The 20,962-nt window shown below is 36.9% G+C and overlaps 2 protein-coding genes across 2 annotated transcripts; one reads left to right on the top strand and one right to left on the bottom strand.

Annotated features, from left to right (window-relative positions):
• Positions 1 to 3,244: 3,244 nt before the first annotated feature.
• LOC131310911 (probable inactive poly [ADP-ribose] polymerase SRO2) lies at positions 3,245 to 6,645 on the top strand. The gene is made up of 6 exons (XM_058338177.1): positions 3,245 to 3,524; positions 3,714 to 4,305; positions 4,870 to 5,108; positions 5,213 to 5,352; positions 5,449 to 5,544; positions 6,192 to 6,645. The coding sequence occupies exons 2-6, from the start codon at positions 3,764 to 3,766 to the stop codon at positions 6,264 to 6,266; spliced, it is 1,092 nt and encodes a 363-aa protein (XP_058194160.1). The 5' UTR covers positions 3,245 to 3,524; positions 3,714 to 3,763; the 3' UTR covers positions 6,267 to 6,645.
• Positions 6,646 to 14,190: 7,545 nt separating this feature from the next.
• LOC131311730 (transcription factor WER-like) lies at positions 14,191 to 17,066 on the bottom strand. The gene is made up of 3 exons (XM_058339291.1): positions 16,795 to 17,066; positions 16,487 to 16,616; positions 14,191 to 14,661 (listed from the first exon to the last, which is right to left on the bottom strand). Exons 1-3 carry the CDS (start codon positions 16,913 to 16,915, stop codon positions 14,247 to 14,249), a joined length of 666 nt encoding a protein of 221 aa, XP_058195274.1. The 5' UTR covers positions 16,916 to 17,066; the 3' UTR covers positions 14,191 to 14,246.
• Between the last annotated feature and the right edge of the window lie 3,896 nt (positions 17,067 to 20,962).

Below are 20,962 nucleotides of genomic sequence, written 5' to 3'. Positions count from 1 at the left end.
CCACAAACTATTGTGACAGGTCGAGCAATGTTTCAGGAGCATAGAATAATTTTCCCTTTCCATACGTACGTAATACGCACACCTGGAACTTTTCTGGCAGCCCATGTAAATGGGTTAGGTGAATACCTAGATGGGTGATGTCATTTTATTTATTTATTAAAATACCTAATTATTATTATAATCTTGGGGGCCAAGAAATGTCTATTTATAACAATTGAAAGAAAATGACACAGCTTTCATATTTTCTTGAAGGCAAATCAAATGAGGAAAAGGCCGCAAGTGAACACACTTCCTCTATACTCTTTTGGACCTTACACGATCAGTATTTATTCTATCTTCGGCTCCAAGGCAATTTACTAACCAAACAGGGAAGGTGTGTGTGAATCAAGATCGATCTTTTCATGTCATGATTCTTTCATGCATGTGACCTTCATGTGACGTAAAATGAAACACACCACAATTTCGCATGACGATATGTAGTTGTTTGTTTTTTTTTGTCAATCTAGAGGTATAAATCATTCCTTCGAATTGATAAGATATTGGTAATAGCTTAATCTGATCGTATTGGTCATACGAGAAATATACGGTCGATGTCTGACTATGATTTATTTCTCTGGTGCCGTTTTAACTTCCTTCAGGTGGATGCTAATGTCCATTAATCTGATTTTTTTTGTACAGGTGATGAACATATTGAGGGTCTATAAAATGAACAGTTTTGGTTGCAAACAGCCGAGTCGAGCCTAGCTTTGTCGAGCTTGAGCTCGACTCGTTTACTAAACAAGTCAAAAACTTGAGCTCGAGTTCGGCTCGAGCCTTAACGAGCCGAGCTTAGTCATTTACTAAACAAGCCTCTTTAATCGAGCCGAGCCCCCCTTAACGAGTCGAGCTCCACTTGGCTCGTTTACTAAAATAGCCCAAAAACTCAAGCTAGCTCGAGCCCAGCTCGTTTACTAAACGAATTTAACCGAGCCGAGCGTTAACGAGCCAAACTCGCGAGCTATTTGGTTCATTTACGGCCCTACTTGGAGGAGATTACTGGCAAGCATTGGCTGATGCAGTGTGGATGGTGCAGTGATCATCTTGCCAAAACCATAGGCCTGTTTTTGTGTCAAACCAATGCAAGCAAAAAAATCTATTTATGCTGCTGTCCAATACCTACTTCGACGTAGGAAGACCACCACCATTTTCATGTTCAGGACACGTGTCGTAATATTAATGGGTTCATTCTTTAGTGCGTCAACAGGAAAATGATTATACGCAGCTTCTAGAAGCAAGGAAAAAACACACCTTTTTTTATTTATTTATAATGTAATTCATTTTTCGTCTCTTAACGAAGCTTTTGTATGTTTTTTTTTTTTTTACTAAAAGACAATAACAGGAGTGTGTTTATCAAAATATGAAGTTCGAAAACTATTACCCCTTCTAAAACTTCATGTAAGGACTTGGAAAAAGAATAAATCTTTTTATTTGGTGTCCAAAAGTTTGCACGCACCTCGACTGATCTCATGGTCTTGAAACTAGTGACCGTGGAAACCTTCTATGGCCCCAAAGCAACTGACATCACAAGATTGACGCACTGGTTTAGTTATTGGAATAGTTTAAGAACTAAACCAACTAAATTAAGAAATAATCTAAATGCTGTGGATAAAATACATGCACACACCAGACTGCCAGAGAGAGAGAGATGCAAAACCTCTTAAAGCTGTTTTATATCACTCCTACCACTGGGCCGTCTATTCGCACAATTAATGATTGAGATTCGTTTTCAATTCTTACCGGTAAGACAGTAAGAATTGATTTTCAATATGGACTGTCCAAAAACACTTTGGACGGTCGCGTTTGGGTTCTGTAACTTATTCTTTACGAAAACAACCATAAAAAAGTTTTGAGAAACTTACGGCTCAGGACGTGTTTTGATAATTAATACACGCCAATGACATGCTGAAAATATTTATTAATGCTAAAAATATCCTTGATAAGTATTAATTATCAAAATACGTCATTCACCCTCATTTTTCCAAAAGTTTTTCTGATATCTATAACTCCCACTCAGTTGGCAGGGCATGCACATAGTCATGAGGCCCTAAAAACTACTAGTATATTGGTCATGTTTATTAGGAAACTTATTTATCTAAAAAAGAAATAGTTTTATCCACAAATTAATAATCACCATGTGAATGAAAAGCTTGCGAGGCATGCATTCATTCATACTTCCTCTCATTAAGGCTCAACATATTCCGATTTTTAGTTAGTGGAGAGAGAAGAAAAGAAAAGGATACCAAGCGAAATAAATGTCGAGGAAGACAAAAAAAAAAAAACTTTCTACCCCAAATTATGGACTTGTCGAATAGAGTCATTATGATTTCTATTCAAATATTAAAAGTGGAACCTACTGTAAGGTCCAAAAAGCCGAGGTTCCTTTAGACAACTCCTCATATATATATGTATGCATAGATTGTGATAAATCTTTGTGTATGTAGCATTATTGCTACCAGGCATAAATGAATTGAGAATATAATTTTTAAGAAAGATCTATAGATTCTAGAAACCAAATTCAACTGCAATTGGAAACAATGTGTGTGTGTGAATAACTTTCTAGAGTGCATTGAAACCAAATTGAATGTGAATAACTTTCTATGCAATTTTAGGTCCCTCCTGGAAAATGCAAGGGTAAAATTAGAATTCCACCTCAATTCAAAGTTCGGGGGCTTAAATTAAGCATAATCGGGTGCACACATATCTTTGTAGGGCCAAGTCAGTACAGATGGTGTCAGACGCTGTGTTTTGCTCACTCTGAAGTTCCTCATAAATAATTCGGTCCGTTCAATAATTTTAAAATAATTTTTTGAGTGGTTCCAATAAAAATCTGCTCAATTCAATATAGTATGTGTAAGTATTTGATCGAATATCTTAATTTTAGATTTTTAAGTTCATTCAGAAGTTAGAATCTTGAATTCTGAATGACAAATTAAAATATCGGATCGAGTACTCACACATATTCAATCGAGCTGATTTTTTACGTAACCACTTAAAAAAACTTTAAAATCATTAAGCGGTTCAAGTCATTTGTATAAGACTCCAAAGTGGGCCCACCGTCCTTATAAACTTGGTCAACACTCAATACCCTTATTAGCATTTCTGGTTAATTTAGCCGCCCCCGGTAAACGTAAAACGACCGCCCAAACATACACTCTGCGTGCTGCACTCGAACAAGTAGTAGTACACAATTTTTCTTTAGAGAGAGAGAGAGAGAGAGGGAGAGGGAGAAACAGAGGCACATAAATCGTGAGGCGGTCGGAGTTTTCCGTTAGTTTTTTTGCAAACCACTTCTCCATTCCCACTTCCTCATTCTTCTTCCCCAATCCAAGTCCCAATTAATCAAATCCATATATAAATGACACACCATTCAAACACACACATATATATCGTACATACTCACAATTACACAAATTACTCTGTTCATGGATTTATCGCAGTTTCCCTCACTCGTGGCGGTTAGCGTAGATTCTCTTCATATTAGTGTGGTAAATATTCCCATTCTCGATCCTTTCCAATCCACTTCAACAAAATTAGAATACCATTCCGAATAGAATTCCTTTTTGTTCGTTGATAATTCGAACCCATGATCCCATTTCCTATCGCTTTAGTTGTTGTCGAAATTGATTTTATTCTCTTTTCATATGGGTTCTGATTTTCGGAGTGTTAATATGCAGATATTTGATCCCTTCTCCACAGCATAATTAAGCCAGTTTAACCCCTTTTAATGGAGTCTCCCTCTGTTCCATTGGAAGCTACAGATGGGTATGCAAATGGGTTATCTTCTCACAGAACAAAGACCCCTTCATTAGATAGTCATTTCAGCAATAGTGAAGATCGTGATCATGACAAAGAGTCGTCGATTTCTGATTGTGAAAGTGGGATATCTGGTCCCACAATTGAACTTGAACAACCCCAATTGTTCGGTCCCGGGTTAGTCGCAATCGACGAAGGGGACAGGCTGCACGAGATCATCAAACGGAAGTTCATTTCGGGTTTGGGTTCTCTTGGAATGGAAACCGCAGTGGTTGCCATCCACAGGAATTCTTGTTCCGGTTTTTTAGGACAAGCCAGGCTTCAATCGTTCCGTGTTTTTGCTAGGGCAATCGCGAACAAATGTGGTGGTAATGGAAACTTGAAGTACGCTTGGTTTGGTGGTTCCAAGGATGAGATTGAGAGGATTGTTTCTCATGGCTTTGGTCATTGCGAGAACAAGGGGTTGTTTGGCCGCGGCATCTATCTCTCTCCCGACGATTCCTCTATCGATAGGTAAGCAAAATCATTGCATTTTCCACGAACATATTTCAATTGTTTCTTGATACATCTAATAATGAGAATTGTCTATCATGCATAATTGTAATCTTCAGTGGTCCATTTGATCAAAAAGAACATAATAGTAGAAAGTCAAAAGTGTATACAGTGAAGTAAAAGAAAAGAAAATTTATTGTATCTCGTGTATTTGATTCACAGAGAATAATCTGACAACTTCCAATAGATAGTTTGGAACATCATCTTGCTTAGGAGTTGTGAATAAGTTGTAGCCTTGTAGGAAAGTGAGAGAGAATTTTGAGTGTCAAATTATCCATAACCACTTTAGTTAGAGAATTTCACTTGTGTGTTTTGCAAGAAAGTGAGAGAGAGATTTGAATAAATCTCACTTGTGGTTTACCAAAAAAAAAATCTCACTTGTGTGTTTTGCAAGAAAGTCTTCATGCACATGTGAGTTGCATAAGAATATTTGTTTTCTTGCATTTTTCACCGCTATTCTATCGCTAATCCATCGGATCAACCACAAAACAAGAGGCGTAACTTGTTAACTTATTCGTGCCATAGTGTGAAATCCTCAATCGCTGACGAAAACGGACTAAGCCACGTATTGCTGTGTCGCGTTATCCTGGGGAATGTGGAGCTTGTCCAGCCGGGTTCAGAACAGTTTCATTCGAGTTCCGAACAGTTTGATTCTGGTGTAGACAATCTAACGGCTCCTAAGAAGTATATAGTGTGGAGTGCCCACATGGATACTCACATATTGCCGGAGTATGTTATAAGTTTCAGAGCTCCCTGTTTAAATGGTGAGCACTGAGCACATTGGTTTACTCCCTAGTGTCAATCTGATTCATTGGTATAACGTGGGTTTTTATGATTCTTTCCTTTTCGTTTCTTGGGAATTAATTAGGTGTTCAAAGGGTAGGAGATCCAGTACTGAGGAAACCAAGTTCGCCGTGGATGCCATTTTCGACTCTGATTCCAGTGCTTTCGAAGCTCTTGCCTCCTCATAGCATCAGTTTAATCTCCAAGTATCATGCTCATCATAGAGTAAGTAACTACCGATCGCATACAGGGAAGTGCGTGATTGTTTCACATACTTTTCCAGATTTAGAACCTTTTGAAGGAATTTTGTATGTATTCTAGGAGAAGAAGATTTCGCGACATGAATTGGTGCGACGAGTAAGGCAGGTCGCCGGGGACAAATTGTTGACTGCAGTCATAAAATCTTTCGGAGATAAGGTGTGGCTTTCTTTCATAATAATATGGTGGTTTTCTGCGTTTAACATGAACTCAAATCACTTTGAAGGAGAAATTAATAGTACTGTATGCGTTAGTGTAGTGTGTGTTTATTTCCTTAACTCTCCTTTCCTCAGCCGTCTCTGATATTTTGGCCTGAGAGGGGGAGGTGGCACGTACCACCTTGGTTCGAGAACAGACGATACAGCTTATGTGCGGGACCCATCTCGAAGTCCCACATAAATCATTTCAATCGAATATCTGTAAAGACTTGATTTTTTAATTTCCTTTTTTGTCTTTAAATTCCTAGGGAGACCAAAACTTTAATGAATTGACCAAGTCTTTCCAGATATCAAATTGAGATAAAAATAAAAAAAAAATTTTGGAAAGGACCCTTAAAAGAATGTTTTAAACAAAATGAACTTCATGGCTCATTTATGTGAGACCCCAAGATGGATTCCTTAGTGAAATTGTATACTATTGGTGAAAAAAGGATAGGCACAAGATGAGTTTATTGTTGTTCTATGTTGATAAATAGTTAACCTTTGAAATTTTTTTTTTTAAATATTGTAATTGGCTAACCTTACGATATGTGTACTTTTTTGGGGTATTACTTACATTGACTCGGAGAAATCGATTCGATGCTGCAGCAATTCAAAGCACCAACCGGTTTTTTGCCAAGCACTTCAAACGCGTTTGCCCGAAAGAGCGGAAGGAACCCATAACGGAGGTAGAGCTGAAGAGTTTGACCGTTGTCGGAGATGTTCAGAATGCAAGTTGCTATTTTGAATGTGAACAACAAAGCATATGGGTAGACAGGTAGTGGCAATCTCAGGAAAAACTTGCATCTTTTTTATATGAGTTTTTCTTAGTATATTTTGACTTGGGGAGTATGTTGTTTTGTTTTCCATGTTCAAGTTTTCATCCTGACTTCAAGTTCGTTGTAGTAGCAGAAAGGATATGAGTTTTGACAATTGGGTGATAGATGACTATAATCTGTTCCCTTTTGGTTGATGAATTCTTCAATGGGTCAATTGCTCAAGGAGAAAGTTTTGGTACGAAAAGTGAAAACAAAACCAAGTATAGGGGAGCGCTAGCTCAGGGCGGAGCCAGGATTTTCGATAAATGGGATCAGAAATTTGAACTATGTGTAATTCACTTTTCTAGTTGCTAATTGAAAGAAACAATTAGGATTAAGTTGGGAAAATGACGGCCAATGACGTGTTTTCATAATTAATACTCGCCAAGGACATTTTCAGCATTAACAAATGTTCTTAACTTGTCATGGGCCGTTATTTTTCCTAACAAGTTAATCAAAAAGTAGATATATATTAATGACAAAATGTAGCTTCGATTTACAATTGACCTCGACGACTTTTCATACTCTGAAAACGATGGATGATAGTCTCGTTTGTAATATATAGTTTCAAAAACCCATAATTTGTTTTGAGGAACGAACAAACTAGCGCTACATTTGAGAATTTTGTGGGCGGAGATTCTATTTGGACTCTTTTTTCCTCAAGTATAAAACCCTTGTATGGGTTGGAGCAAAAATAAATTTTAAAGTGAGATCAAGTTAGTAAAAATTATACATATTTATTTGAAAATTTGGTAGCCAATGGGGTCCGCTGCCTACCCTTGTCTCTATATCCCTCCGCCTATGCTCATGGATCCCACGACTAGCCAACCTTGACTTTTCGGGGGCCTAAAACCATTGGCGGCTCTATAGCCAAACTTGGGTTGTCAATTGAACACCCAAAAATACATATTATATGTGTAGTAATTTCATTTTATGTTTTTTTTTTTTTTAACACTTAATCTGTTTTGGTATGAAAAGTGAAAACAGAACCAAGTATTGGGGAGGGCCGGCTCAAAACATTTTCCTCCAAGCCAATCTTCTCTCGCCACATCACCAAAGAAGTACAAAGCTCGGTAAAAAAAAAGTTTTTGTGTGTGTGTTCTAGGGGACCCGGGGCTCTGCTGCCCCAGGGGCGCAGGAGCCCTGCCCACACCTACAAAACTGTAACGTTTTGGTTAAATTAAAAATTTCAACCACCAATTTGCAATTCTATGAAACAGAAACGTGATTATGAGAGTTTTAGAGACAAAATTTGATTATGTCTCTTTAGAATAATATGATCAGAATAGTAAGATCTTCACACCCGTTCAAACAGATTAAAAATTGGACCACTTAATTTTTTAATCATATTTTTTAATATATAAACGGTCTCAAAAAATTAGTGCTCAAATTTTCACCCCGTTTGAATCGGTGCAAAAATCTTGTTATTCTTATCATATTATTCTGAAGGGTCGTAATTCATTTTTATCTCTAGAGCTCTTATAATCACATTTCTGCTCGATATGGTCCTAAATAAAGAATATATACTTAATATGAGAGCCCTAGAGATAAAAATGAATTACGACCCTTCAGAATAATATGATAAGAATAACAAGATTTTTGCACCGATTCAAACGGGGTGAAAATTTGAGCACTAATTTTTTGAGACCGTTTATATATTAAAAAATATGGTTAAAAAATTAAGTGGTTCAATTTTTAATTTGTTTGAACGGGTGTGGAGATCTTACTATTCTGATCATATTATTCTAAAGAGACATAATCAAATTTTGTCTCTAAAGCTCTCATAATCACGTTTCTGCTTCATAGGATTGCAAATCGGTGGTTGGAATTTTTAATTTAACCAAAACGTTGCCGTTTTGTGGGTGTGGGCAGGGGCTCCTGCGCCCCTGGGTCCGTGTTCTAGTGCTAACTTGTTAAACCACCGCTTTTTCCCAAACGTTCAACCAAAAATATTTACACACATTTTATATACACTCACATTTTTTGATGAGGCCCATACAAACAGGAGGTGTAGTGCGTATGGGTTCCAATATGAATGTGCGTGAATTTGTGTCAATATTTGGGATTGTAAAATGATTGTTTGTTGAATCGACATGGCATTCGCAGGGGAGAGAGTGGGAATCCCGTGTATCATGTTGGCATGTTGCTCATTAGTTCTGAAAAGTGTGGTCCATTTTTAAGGCCCAATTGACAAAGACGTGGGCCACCAAAGCTCATGTTTTGTGCAAAAGGAATATTACAATAGGGGAGCGTATGAATCCCCAAGAACGGGGAATTATCAAACCCAAGAGGGGGTGGGTAACCTTTGCCAATCCATTCAAACAAATTGCTCCCAGAGTACCGTGTGGTAATTTCGCATGATATTATTATGGTATAAAAAATCTTTAAATGCTTGAAAAAGTCAGGTTTTTGTAGTAAACATAGTAGCTAAAATAATCAAAGATTCACTACTCTCGACCAGGTTTTTAAACATAGTAGCTTTGAGTTTGGCTCTCTGTTTCCTTTTTATTCAGGGCGAAGCTAGGTTTTTCGATAAGTGGGGTCAGAACTTTAAACTATGTGTAATTCACTTTTCTAGTTGCTAATTGAAAGAAACACTTAGGATTAACAAGTTAATCAAAAAGTAGATATATATTAATAATAAAATGTAGCTTCGATTTACAATCTCGACGACTTTTCATACTTTGAAAACTATGGATGATAGCCTCGTTTGTAATGGTTTCAAAAACCCTTGATTTGTTTTGAGGAACGAACAAATTAGCACTATGTTTGGAAATTTTGTGGGTGAAGATTCTATTTGACTCTCTTTTTTCCTAACTACAAAACCCTTATATGGGCTGGAGCAAAAATAAATTTTAAAGTGGGATCAAAATTAGTAAAAATTGGGTAAAAATTATACCTATCTCTAAGAAAATTTGATAGCCAATGGAGTCGGCTGCCCACCCTTGTCTCTATGTCTCTCCACCTATGCTAAGAGATCCCACGAATAGCCAACCTTGACTTTTCGGGGACCTAAAACCATTGGCGGCTCTATAGCCAAAACTTGGGTTGTCAATTGAACACCCAAAAATACATATTATACGTGTAGTAATTTCATTTATGTTTTTTTTTTTTTGAACACTTAATTTGTTTTGGTATGAAAAGTGAAAACAGAATCAAGTATTGGGGAGGGCTGGCTCAAGGATCCCATGAATAGCCAGTCTTGACTTTTCGGGAGCCTAAAATCATTGGTGGCTCTACAGCCAAGCTTGGGTTGTCAATTGAACACCCGAAAATACATATTATACATGTAGTAATTTCATTTTATGTCTTCTTTGAACACTCTTAATAAAATAAAATAAAATAAAATCACAATTGAACACCTAATACATTAATCCGTATACTCTTAATAAAAAGTTCCTTACACCAGCTGTCCAAAAATCCACATTTTCCTCCAAGCCAATCTTCTCTCGCCACATCACCAAAGAAGTACAAAGCTGCGTAAGAAAAAGTTTGTGTGTGTGTTCTGGTGCTAACTTGTTAAACCACCGCGTTTTTCCAAAAGTTCAACCAAAAAATATTTACATACATTCACATCTTTTGGTGGAGTCCATATACATTTGAGGTATAATGTGTATGAATCCTAATGTAAATGTGCGTAAGTTTGTGTCAGTATTTATGATTATAAAATGATTGTTTGTTGAAAAAACTTGGCGTTCGCGGGGGAGAGAGAGTGGGAATCCCGTGTATCATGTTGGCATGTTGCTCATTAATTCTGAAAAGAGTGGTCCACTTTTAATTCTGAAAAGAGTGACCCACCAAAGCTCATGTTTTGTGCAAAAGGAATATTACAATAGGGGAGTGTATGAATCCCCAAGAACGGGGAATTATCAAACCCAAGGCCGGGGGGGCGGGGGTAACCTTTGCCAATCCACTCCAAATTTCAATCCATTCAAACAAATTACTCCCAAAGTACCGTGTGGTAATTTCGCATGATATTATTATGGTATAAAAAATCTTTAAATGCTTGAAAAAGTCAGGCTTTTGTAGTGAACATAGTAGCTAAAATAATCAAATATTCACTACTCTCGACCAATGACGCGGTGACAATTAATCTTTGCAGGTGGGATACCGACGCTAGCCACCTTTGTTGGTAGTTAAAGAAGCCAAAGGTAACACACATTATATATGTTGCCGTCCCTCGATGGAAATATCTCGTAGACAACGACACATAATATTTCTTGAGTATCCAATGATTTTCTCTTCATGTGATCACATGTGAGAAGGGTCTTGATCTTGAATGGATAATTCAAAAAAAAATTCTCAATAAGTCGAGAAACACAACTTCCGGACACAACTTTGTTTGGAGCCGTTTGATGCGTGTGGATCCACATGCATCGAATAGCTCTCGATGCAGTTGTGGTTGGAGCTGTGATTTAAAGCTAGCAACCTGTGTTCGTAGCACTGCCAAATTTTCTCCAAAAAGTTTCAGCCCACAGTGAACATCCAAAAGAACTACACTTTAAACACAGCATTTCCGATCCGAATCCAACATATAGAGAAAGGACCAAATCACCTTTCCTCCCCCATACCTTTCTCCGGACCAATGATTTTGTAGTGGAAAGGGAAAGATGGGTGACAATAAGAGAGAGAGAGAGAGAGAGAGAGAGAGAGAGAGAGAGAGAGAGAGGGGAAAAGGTAGCTCTATCATCATCAAGGCAAAAACTATTACTCGTACCAAAACATGAGGGAACTGAAAACCAAATAGCGTTGAATGCCCGGTGTAGCAGGGCAAAATGACAAGAGGTCAAGTACCCATTGCCATTCCCTTCTGTAGATGTTGTTCTTTTCTTGGAACAGAAAGACAAGTCCTTTTGCCTCATTTGTGATGAGAACTTTTTCACACATGCAGCTAGCTGAGCTGTAATGGGTACTCTGTGAGTGCGTAGCTGTAAAACTTTACCATGTCCCATTGCTTTACTTGGGACGTTATTTAGGATCGCTAGATTTCACCAAAGATTCCGGCCCCATCACTGATTTCTCATCCCGTCTCTCTCTCTGTTTGATCTCTTGAGGTGATGAGTGATTTGGCTCCATTCTACCGTACTTCTTTGTCTCAATTTTTTTTATTTTTTTTTTGTTACTCATCGTAACTTTTTGTTGAGTTTTTCATTGTAATTTTTTGAGTTAATCATTCGTCTAGACGAGAGAAATCAGAAAAATATAAAAATGTGAACCGCTATTGAAAAAAAATTTGTATAAGAGTATAAGATGACACGTTAAACAAAAAAGACAATTGTTTGGTATTTTTTCGTCTTTTTATTGAATTATTTTCTGCTTTAAGTTATAATTTTTTACTTTTCAGATTATTATGATGTGAATCTAACAAAAAGTGAAAAAGAATGGAAAATATACAAAGAGAAATTAAGGAGAATGACGCCAATTCAACATTGTATTCAGAAGAATTTTCATAATAACAGATTGAGGATTTTAATTTTGAGGGTCCGGTGATTGAGGGTAAACTGAAATAATTCGGTTGCGGATCAAAATTCTAGCTGCCACAAATATCTTTCTCCTCCCTTTCTCTCCCCCTAGAATTTCACACCCTTGTACGACGGTGAGAGGGGAAGGCATGGTATAGTTTTGTTTTTCGTCTCTTCAGATCAACAACTTGTCATGATTTGTGAGAGCTTTACGGAGTATCTCTCGTCTTTTCGAGAGTTAGTTTCGTCTATATATCATGTCCTTTCAGAGACGATATTGTTTCACAATGATATATGTGTCAACAGTGCTCTTACGCGGCCTACATGATATCTTTGGCGGGGCAACTTGTGGTGACTTAGCAGATCTGTAATTTTTTGGAGGTTCATAGGTGCGTTCATACTTGGTTGGAGTCATCGTCTGGGTATTTAATGGTGTTTTATTTTTTGTAGCACTTTATCCCTTTTGAGATCGCTGATTCTAGATATATGAATATACATCAGATTACGAGTGTCGTTGTTTGCGTCATGCTCAATATCTGGGTCGGGGTGAAAGACATCGCTGCCTTGTGTTTTTCTCGTCTTATAGTAGTTAGATGATTAGTTTGGCTTTGTCCTAAATATTTGTAATGAACTTCGTTATGTAAGTGTAGCTAGGCTATTATAAATATAACCTTCTCCATTTTTTGTATTAAAAAAACCCTATACCAAATTGAATTTTACCCAAATTTTTACTCAATTTGAATTAGACTAAAATTTGCAAGCATATTTCTCCCCTTCTTATTGCAACGATATCTTTAATGAAGCTTTTATCTTGAATTTGTTCATTAGGATGTTTCATAACAGAAGATGAAGTTCTAGAGTGATTTATGCACGTGCCCCAAATGATAACCTCACCTCTCACGTGTGTGATTTTGCACAAGATCATGATAAGTGAACCCCTTTGGCTCTTTGTTGTTCTGGCTTATACTCGGCCTTAAAGGTCCCTGTCTTCCTCAGATTTACATGACAAAAATGGTTAAGGATACTGTCTCTTCTTCTTACAAGCAAACAAATCCGAAAACCTCTATATTCGGATTTCTTTGTCAATTGATGGTACTCTCTCTTTAAGTCAAGACAAATATCATTTGAATAATTTCAAAAGGGTATGATTGTCTACCACAAGAATTCAAGCCATTGACAAAGTTATTAGAAAATTAAGAAAAGTTCGAAACGTGTGCAAGGAAAATTAGGGGTGATCGAGCATGGATCGGATTGGTCTGGTTTTATAGTAATCCAATAACCAAACTATTACTTACGGATTATGAATTTAGATAAACAAATCAACCCATAAAATTCATAAAACCAAACCAATCCAAACCATTCAAAGGCGGTTTGGTTTCGGCTTTGAACCACGGTTTGCTTAAAATTGAGCTATCATCACTATAAACTATTTTAAGTACTTAAAATTGCATAGATAACTTAGACTAAAAGTTATATTGAAATTAGTATATTAAAATCATTAAAACTCACTAACATCAACCAACTAAAATAAGAATGGAATGCATCAGAAAATAATTTACCAAGAAAAAAGAGTAGGAAATCACTTTACTAAGTCCAAATCGTGTATGTTTAGCGTAATGAAATTGTAGGAATAAGAAGTTGAGGAAATTAATATTGGAAGTGAAAGAAAAGAATAGGGTGGTGGAATAGAGTATTAGATAAGGAAATTAAGTTTATGAAGTATATCTAAACAAATTATATATATGCACATATATCACACGGTTCGGATCAGTTTGGAACCAGAACCATTAACGTAAATCCATAAACCAAATCATTTAACATGGTTTCAATTTTTTTTTAAACCGAGACCTAACCACATCATTTAAAAACCAAACCAAACTATTCGGTTTGGATTGGATTCACGGTTTCATGGTTATTTTGCTCACCCCTAAGGAAAATGATATTGACATTCCAAAAATTGATGGAGGCACTCCAAAAAAAAAAATGGCTTTGAAATTACACTGATTGTGGAGTGCCTGCATCAATTTTTGAAGTGTCAATATCATTTACCGTACAGAAAAATGGCCCCAAACATGTGTAGGACCGCTCTATTTGTATCCGAAATGTCACAATATTGCACAGGAAATACATGTTCTGAAATCAGGCTGTTGATAATCGGTTATTGACTACATTGGCAGCAACATAACGGGCAGGGTAGGTTGGTTGGTGTTCAACCCTTCCAGTGAGAATGGGCGTTCAATAGTAGCCTAATTATCGTTCCTCTACGGAAGGACTCGGGCAAATTCTGAACACGTGCACTCGCTCATACGCATAAAACAACCGGAAAAAGGCAACGAAATGAAGATTATATTGCAGAGAAGTAAAATGATGGCAAAGAATTTGGATTACAAGCCATGCCAAAACAAATTGTCCAGAGAATGTTGATCCAAGAGTTGAGTTAAAGTAGGAGCACTTAGATTACTCTCATCATTAGTAAACCAGAAAGGGTTTTCGTAACCCTCATTCGCTGTGATGGGCTCTTCTAATCCAAAGTACCCGACTTCACCCTGGGCGCCATCGTCGATGTACTTTTGGTCACCGGTTCTAACATTGTTGTTAGATGGTAGCTCAAAACATGTGTCGGCGGGGGCACTAACGTTCTCCACTCCTTTTCCTTTTGGTGGGAGTGGTTCTGATGGAGCTTTGAGTGTGGCTCTCTGTTTCCTTTTTATTCCGAGCTTCTTGCTCAAATGAGTGTTCCAGTGGTTTTTCACTTGGTTGTCCGTTCGTCCCGGCACTCGCCCAGCTATTAAAGACCACCTACAAGATTAGAATTCACTAATTCAATTTGATTAAACAAATATAATTAACGGTAATACTGTAGTAGGGGATATGGTCCCAAAAAAAAATATTGGAGCAGGGACTGTAATGAAAACTGAAGGACCTTCTGTGCAGAATTTGTGTACAACATTTTCTGTTTTACAATCATTTATTAATATATTCTTGGATAGTGTGGCATTTAATTTTATTATCATTTAATTTTCTGTTTTACTATCATTTAATTTACAAAAACCCAAAAAATAAAAAACTTATCTTGGATAGTGTGGCATCAAATTGACATTTAATGTAGGTGTTTTAAATTTAAAGGAAGATAAAAGAACCACAAAATCTATATCACCCCACTGTATATGCGGAAAGTTTAGCACTGTGCATAAATCCAGATACAGAAGTGTTTAATTAGAATCACATTCATTAGATCATTCCGACCATATTTTTAATCGAATCTGAATTTGTGCACCAAAGTCAGTACGCGTAGCATTAATTGCTCCTTTGGGCAAAAACTTACATGAGGTCCTAGGTTCCATTCTTACGGAGGTCAAACATTCCAAACATTGGGGCCACCGGAGATTATGCCTGGTCGTTACCTTCAGGACCCCGGAATTAGTCGAGGTACGCCCAAACTAACCCGGATATCCGGTTATTAAAAAAAAAAAATGCTACTACCACACAAACTAGTGAGTGTGTGTAATCCTACACAGGTATTTGAATGCCATGTACTATATGTTGTCAATCAACGATAACTACAAATGAATACATGTGAGTTGAAAGGAGACATGAATAGCAGAATAGGAATAGAAGTAGGAAAAAACAACAGTGATTGCCGTAACATCGAGCAATTAATCAGTGTCCCTAGAGCACCGTCTGGGGGCACCTACTACACCACACATTGGGTGTAGGCGTGTGGTGAAGAAGGCTCCTAGAGTACCACATGGGTGCTCTGATGACAAGTATTAATTTTCTCATAACTTCATTTCAGTGAAACAGCTAATGGGAAAGACACATTTCCTAAAGAAAACAGAGAAGACAAAAAAAAAAAAGAGAGGAAGATTTCTACTCTCTTATTGTGTTTTCAATTTCTTTCTTTATTCATGTACATTTATAAATTATAATATAGTTCTTGCTTCATTCTTGAGCGGGCAACATTATATATTCACGTGATTAGAAATAAACAAGCACGTGTTATGAAAGAAAAAAGAGTGTAAAATCAATCCCGAAAAAAAAAAAAAGGCGATAGGAAAACCGATATAGAATTGGTTTTCGCACTTTTCATTTGTACTATTGCACTCTTTTTTATTTGTTTGAATTTGCTGCATTATTCAATTTCTCAACTGGGTACCTAAGATGTAGAAATTAAATGCAACTAGTTGAATTAAGAAGATAAGGAGGAAAACCATAAAGATAAATACTCCATTCGTTCCTGAATAAGAGTCTACTTTTGTCAATGAAATACTCGAACAAAAGTGATTTTTTTTTGAACTAAATAAACTAGTCATTGTCTTCTCATTTCCATAACTCCAGCCCCCACCAAAGAAAATAAAAAGCCTCTTTTTTTCACCTAATCTTTCTTTAGGTCTTTAGTTTATCAATAATACTACGGACACGCTGACCGGCCACTCTCCAATCACTCATCTCTCACACATGTATGAGACCTATCTTACAATTAAATGTGTGAGACTGACTCATATGTAAAAGGAAAGTGGTCGGTAGAAGTGTAAGTAGCATTGTTATTCTAGCACGGGACATCCTGTATTTCCCAAAAAAAAAAAAAAAGGGAGTATTTATGCAAATTGGAAAAGAAGAAAACCTGTTTCCCAGTAGATTATGCAGCCGAATAATGAGATCGTCTTCTTCCTCTGAAAAATTGCCATGTTTAATGCTCGGACTCAGGTAATTGATCCACCTTAATCTGCAACTCTTTCCACACCTCTTCAATCCTATCCTCATAACAACAACAACAACAACAAAAACCCAATTGTAACCAAAGTATTTCCAGTTACTAAAAAAATTTGAACATAAATTCCTGTCGCAAATCCAAGAAATTCCCTGTTTTTTTTTTTTATAACTAAAATCCGTTTACTCCACTTTTGAATGGTCGACTTAAATTAAATAAACCTGTGACTTTAGCAACTCGATTCCACCGTCCTTTGCCGTGCAGCCTTATGTAGTCCATGAGAACTCTGTCTTCCTCCTCTGTCCACAACCCTTTTCTGTGTCCCTTCTCTCCTCTTTCCATTTTTCTTGGAAGCTAAGAACTACGGGGAGAGAGAGAGAGAGAGAGAGAGAGAGAGAGAGAGAGAGGGAGGAAGGGAAGGAGGGAGAGGTGTTCTAGAGAGAGAGAGGGTGTTGCAATGTTGGGGGATTGGAGTTTGATATTTGGGGAGTGTGTGTTGTGTATGCGTGGCCAATGGCGATTATATATACATGTGAATAGTAAGTGTGTAAAGTTGACCCAAAAATACCTCAATAAAACCCGCTTGTCTCCACAATTCTATTAGGCACGTATGTGTTTTTTTTTTTGTATTTTTTGTATTTTTGATATATACACTATTCATAGGGTCAACACCAATTTCTACACACCTTGAACAATCTTCGGAGACCAATCCTTTCGTCCCCTTGGCCGGGAACAATCTTTCGGCATATTTGGTCGACTCTGAAATCAATCTTTGAGAGGTAATTCTTGAATGAGGGAAAAAGATGAGATTGTGATAGGAAAATTATGTGGGAATTAAGAAGTGTTGGGTAATACTTGATTTGGCTTTATGGGAATAAAGAGTGGAATTCTTCCTTATCCAATTTAAGATTATTCCTCCCTTCTTCTTTGATCCGGATCCTCTACGGTTTATGTTTTGAACCAAAGAAGACAATCATAATCGTGACCGTCCATTAGTTGATTGGTAAGAAGGTCAAAGTTTAAAAATACATCTAAACTATTGAAAATACATCTAAACTATTAATTGCAACAGATAAACGGTCTCGATCAGGACTTTTTTCTCCAGTCCAAAACATGAACCGGAGAGGATCCGGATCTCCTCTTCTTTGTTCTCCCAATAACGAGCATGCCCCTTGGAGCAACTCCAACTTTGGCTTCAAATATTGGGACATGACATAAAATTTAAAGGTTTATGTGTGTGACATCTCTAAATTTTCAGCCACAAAACCCACTCTCCCCAACTGTAGTGTCAAATAATTTGTGGCTTACCTGATCTCGAGATAAATTTGAAGGCATTTAATTGCTAACCTCTCTCAGATTGTTTACTTGATCTCGTGATAAATTTGATTTACTTAATTATTCTGAAGATAAATTTAATAGCTTAATACTTAATTGATATCTGTTAGTGCTTTATGATTATTTTTGAAGTTAAATTTGATTTTAAAATAAAAAAACATACTCCCTTCGTCCCAAATTATTTGTCTGATCTGCAAAACAAGAACTCAAAAATAATACATTTCTCTCAAGGAAAAATTCAAAAATTTTCATAAATTGAAAGAACTCATCAATATCTAGTAAATTGTTGAAAAATCTTTTAATTATTCTTGCAAAAATTATATTATTTTTACGTACTTATTTGTGAATCGGACAAACATTATGGGACGGGGAGAGTAGTAGGTTAATGCTTATCTAAGTTCCATTTTAAAAAATATGCACTTTACCTCGTGAAAGAGCGTCGACATTATTTTCTTGACTTTTACATTCAGATGAAACACTAGGACCAAGATAGGACATGTATTTTTGCAAGTTGGACTAATTTTTGTTGTAAGAGCATCCGCAATGGAAATAATTAAAATTAATAACCAAAATGTGTAACGGCAGCATTTGATTATCCATTTAGTGCATAATCAAACTTAACAAACTTTACCTCCACATTGGTTATTTTTGCATCCCTATAAAAAAAAACCCCCACAATACGCAATGCACCTATGTCGAATTACAAACGAGTTCTAATCACGCACCCGACCACACCAAATTATTTTTCTCGATGAGACGATTCTAATGTGGGGTGTTTTTTAGTTTTTTAGTTTTGAATTTGGTTATTGGGTTTGATTATTGAGTTTTGGTTATTGGTAAAAGTTGTTAAGTTTGGTTATGGAATAGGTGGAATTTGGTTATTTGCTAAAAGATTTGTTGTAACTTTGATTATTACAATGTGAGGTATTTTTTTAGCATTGTTGTTAAGTTTATTTATCCATACCAATTTGCTTATTACAATGTGAATGCTCTAATATTATTAATGTTCGCTCACACTACCCTTGAATGCTGAGTCCGTTCCTGACAATAGAATCAAATAAGTTTGGTTTTTTTATCATTACACATAGATAGAACTGTAGTTTGGAACCGGAATCATTAGTGTAGGTAAATTCACAAATCAAATCCTATGAATTGTCTTTTAATTTTCTTTGAGACTTGAACCACCGAACCAAGCTACTCCATTTGAACTAAATTCGGGTTAGATTTGCAATCTGAGAGAGGCAGGCATTTAATGTAAATGTCTGCCTTCAAACCTGGGGACATGCCATGTACATTCGGGTCATCCGGTTCGGCAATCCAACAGTCTATATTTCATCTCGACAACGAACCTGGGGACATGCCGTGTACATTCGGGTCATCCGGTTCGGCAATCCAACAGTCTATATTTCATCTCGGCAACGAACACGACTCGGATGCTAGGGAGGGGCTGCATGGGGGCCACACTTTTCAAACTAGCTAGAGTGATCGCACCAACGATTCAGAGAAAGTGTCGGAGTAGAGTATACGTCTGCTACGATAGCATGTGGTGAAGCCTGTCGTTGTTGTACTCCTAGCTAGTTGCCAGTGAGAGCAGATCGATGCAATGAGGGGAGGCTTTGTTTTGTACGTATTGTATGGTGCCCTGTAAACCACGACGTTTACACTTCGTATGTTCATAAATGTTTGGGACCTACTATCATTAATGTTTGAGTGACCTGTCATCATTTGTCCCCCTGGGGTCGATCCCCCGTCCCAAAAATCTCCTCTTGGGATTTTCTCGCTGTTGAATTGAGTGAATTTTTGTTTTAATGTTTTAAATTTAATGGCTGAAAAATCCCTCGACACATGAGTTTTCGGCAAAGAGGTATGACCATGGCTTCTTATCTTCTCTCTCTTTCTACCGTACATCGGCCAACCAGTAGAATTAATTGGCCATCCATTAATTCTTGGGTTTCGCATCGGAGATAGGGTTGTAAACGAGTCGAGCTCAGCTCGCTTAATCATCATTTACTAAATAAGCCGCTTTAATTGAACCAGCCTCGCTTAATGAGCCTAGCTCGCAAGCTGCTCGGTTCGTTTACCGTCCTAAGATTCAGAGATTATCAGGATTTGTTGGCACTCAGAAGTGTGATTTGACGATGGCCTGATCCGTGAGTTTCTCTGGGCCACCACGTCCATAACCGTTTTTTATTAGTCCATATTCGTACAAAACTTTCTCTGCAAGTCCTCTATGGGAAAATGAAGGCCCAGCACGTATTTTAATAATTAATACCCGTCAATAATATTTTCAGCATTAATAAATATTCTCAGCATGTCCTTAGCGGGTATTAATTATCAAAACAGGTTATTGGCCGTCATTGTCCTGTCCTCTAATAGTTACTTTTATGAGTTATGACCACATGTGCAAAACTTCCGTCTGCTACCGTGCATCTCAATGCACTAAAGATATAGAATTCCCTGTTTTCGCTCTAAAAAATCATCTTACTACGCTCTCATTCTTAGCACTGGCTCTCGAGAATTTTAATAATTTGTGATGTTTCTGAAAAACAATAATATCATACTGACGCTCTTGTTCTTACTCACACACCTTTATAAGACAATAGTGCACAACAAGAAACTGGCTTTAGGTTTTATTCCATTGATCCAATTCGTTAATTTACATAGAACCTCAATGTGTTGATCTTAATGACATAATCATGTTGATCAGATATATAAGTGTCTCATTCAAGGTAATTTTTGTTTTGAATGTGAGTTTTGACCATTAGGACAAACATGTTCGATAAAATATATATCGTGCTGATCTAGATCATCATATGATTACCAGTATTGCATTGGAATACATATCACAATTCACTTTTAGGATACAATATACCAAAGCATTTTGGTGTACCATAGAAAAATTCCATTTGACATAGAAAGTTTTCAAGACAGAGAGAGGAAAGGGAAAACTAAAGAATAATGGTAAAGTATTCGAAGGTTGAAGAGGCTGGATTTCGTAGGGAAAATGCCCTAACATTTAAGGGTGTTGATAAAGAGAAATTGGGTTCCTACGGT

Source organism: Rhododendron vialii, chromosome 12a (assembly GCF_030253575.1).
Source record: "Rhododendron vialii isolate Sample 1 chromosome 12a, ASM3025357v1".
NCBI classification, from domain to species: Eukaryota; Viridiplantae; Streptophyta; class Magnoliopsida; order Ericales; family Ericaceae; genus Rhododendron; species Rhododendron vialii.
This window is presented reverse-complemented; position numbering and strand designations above follow the sequence as displayed.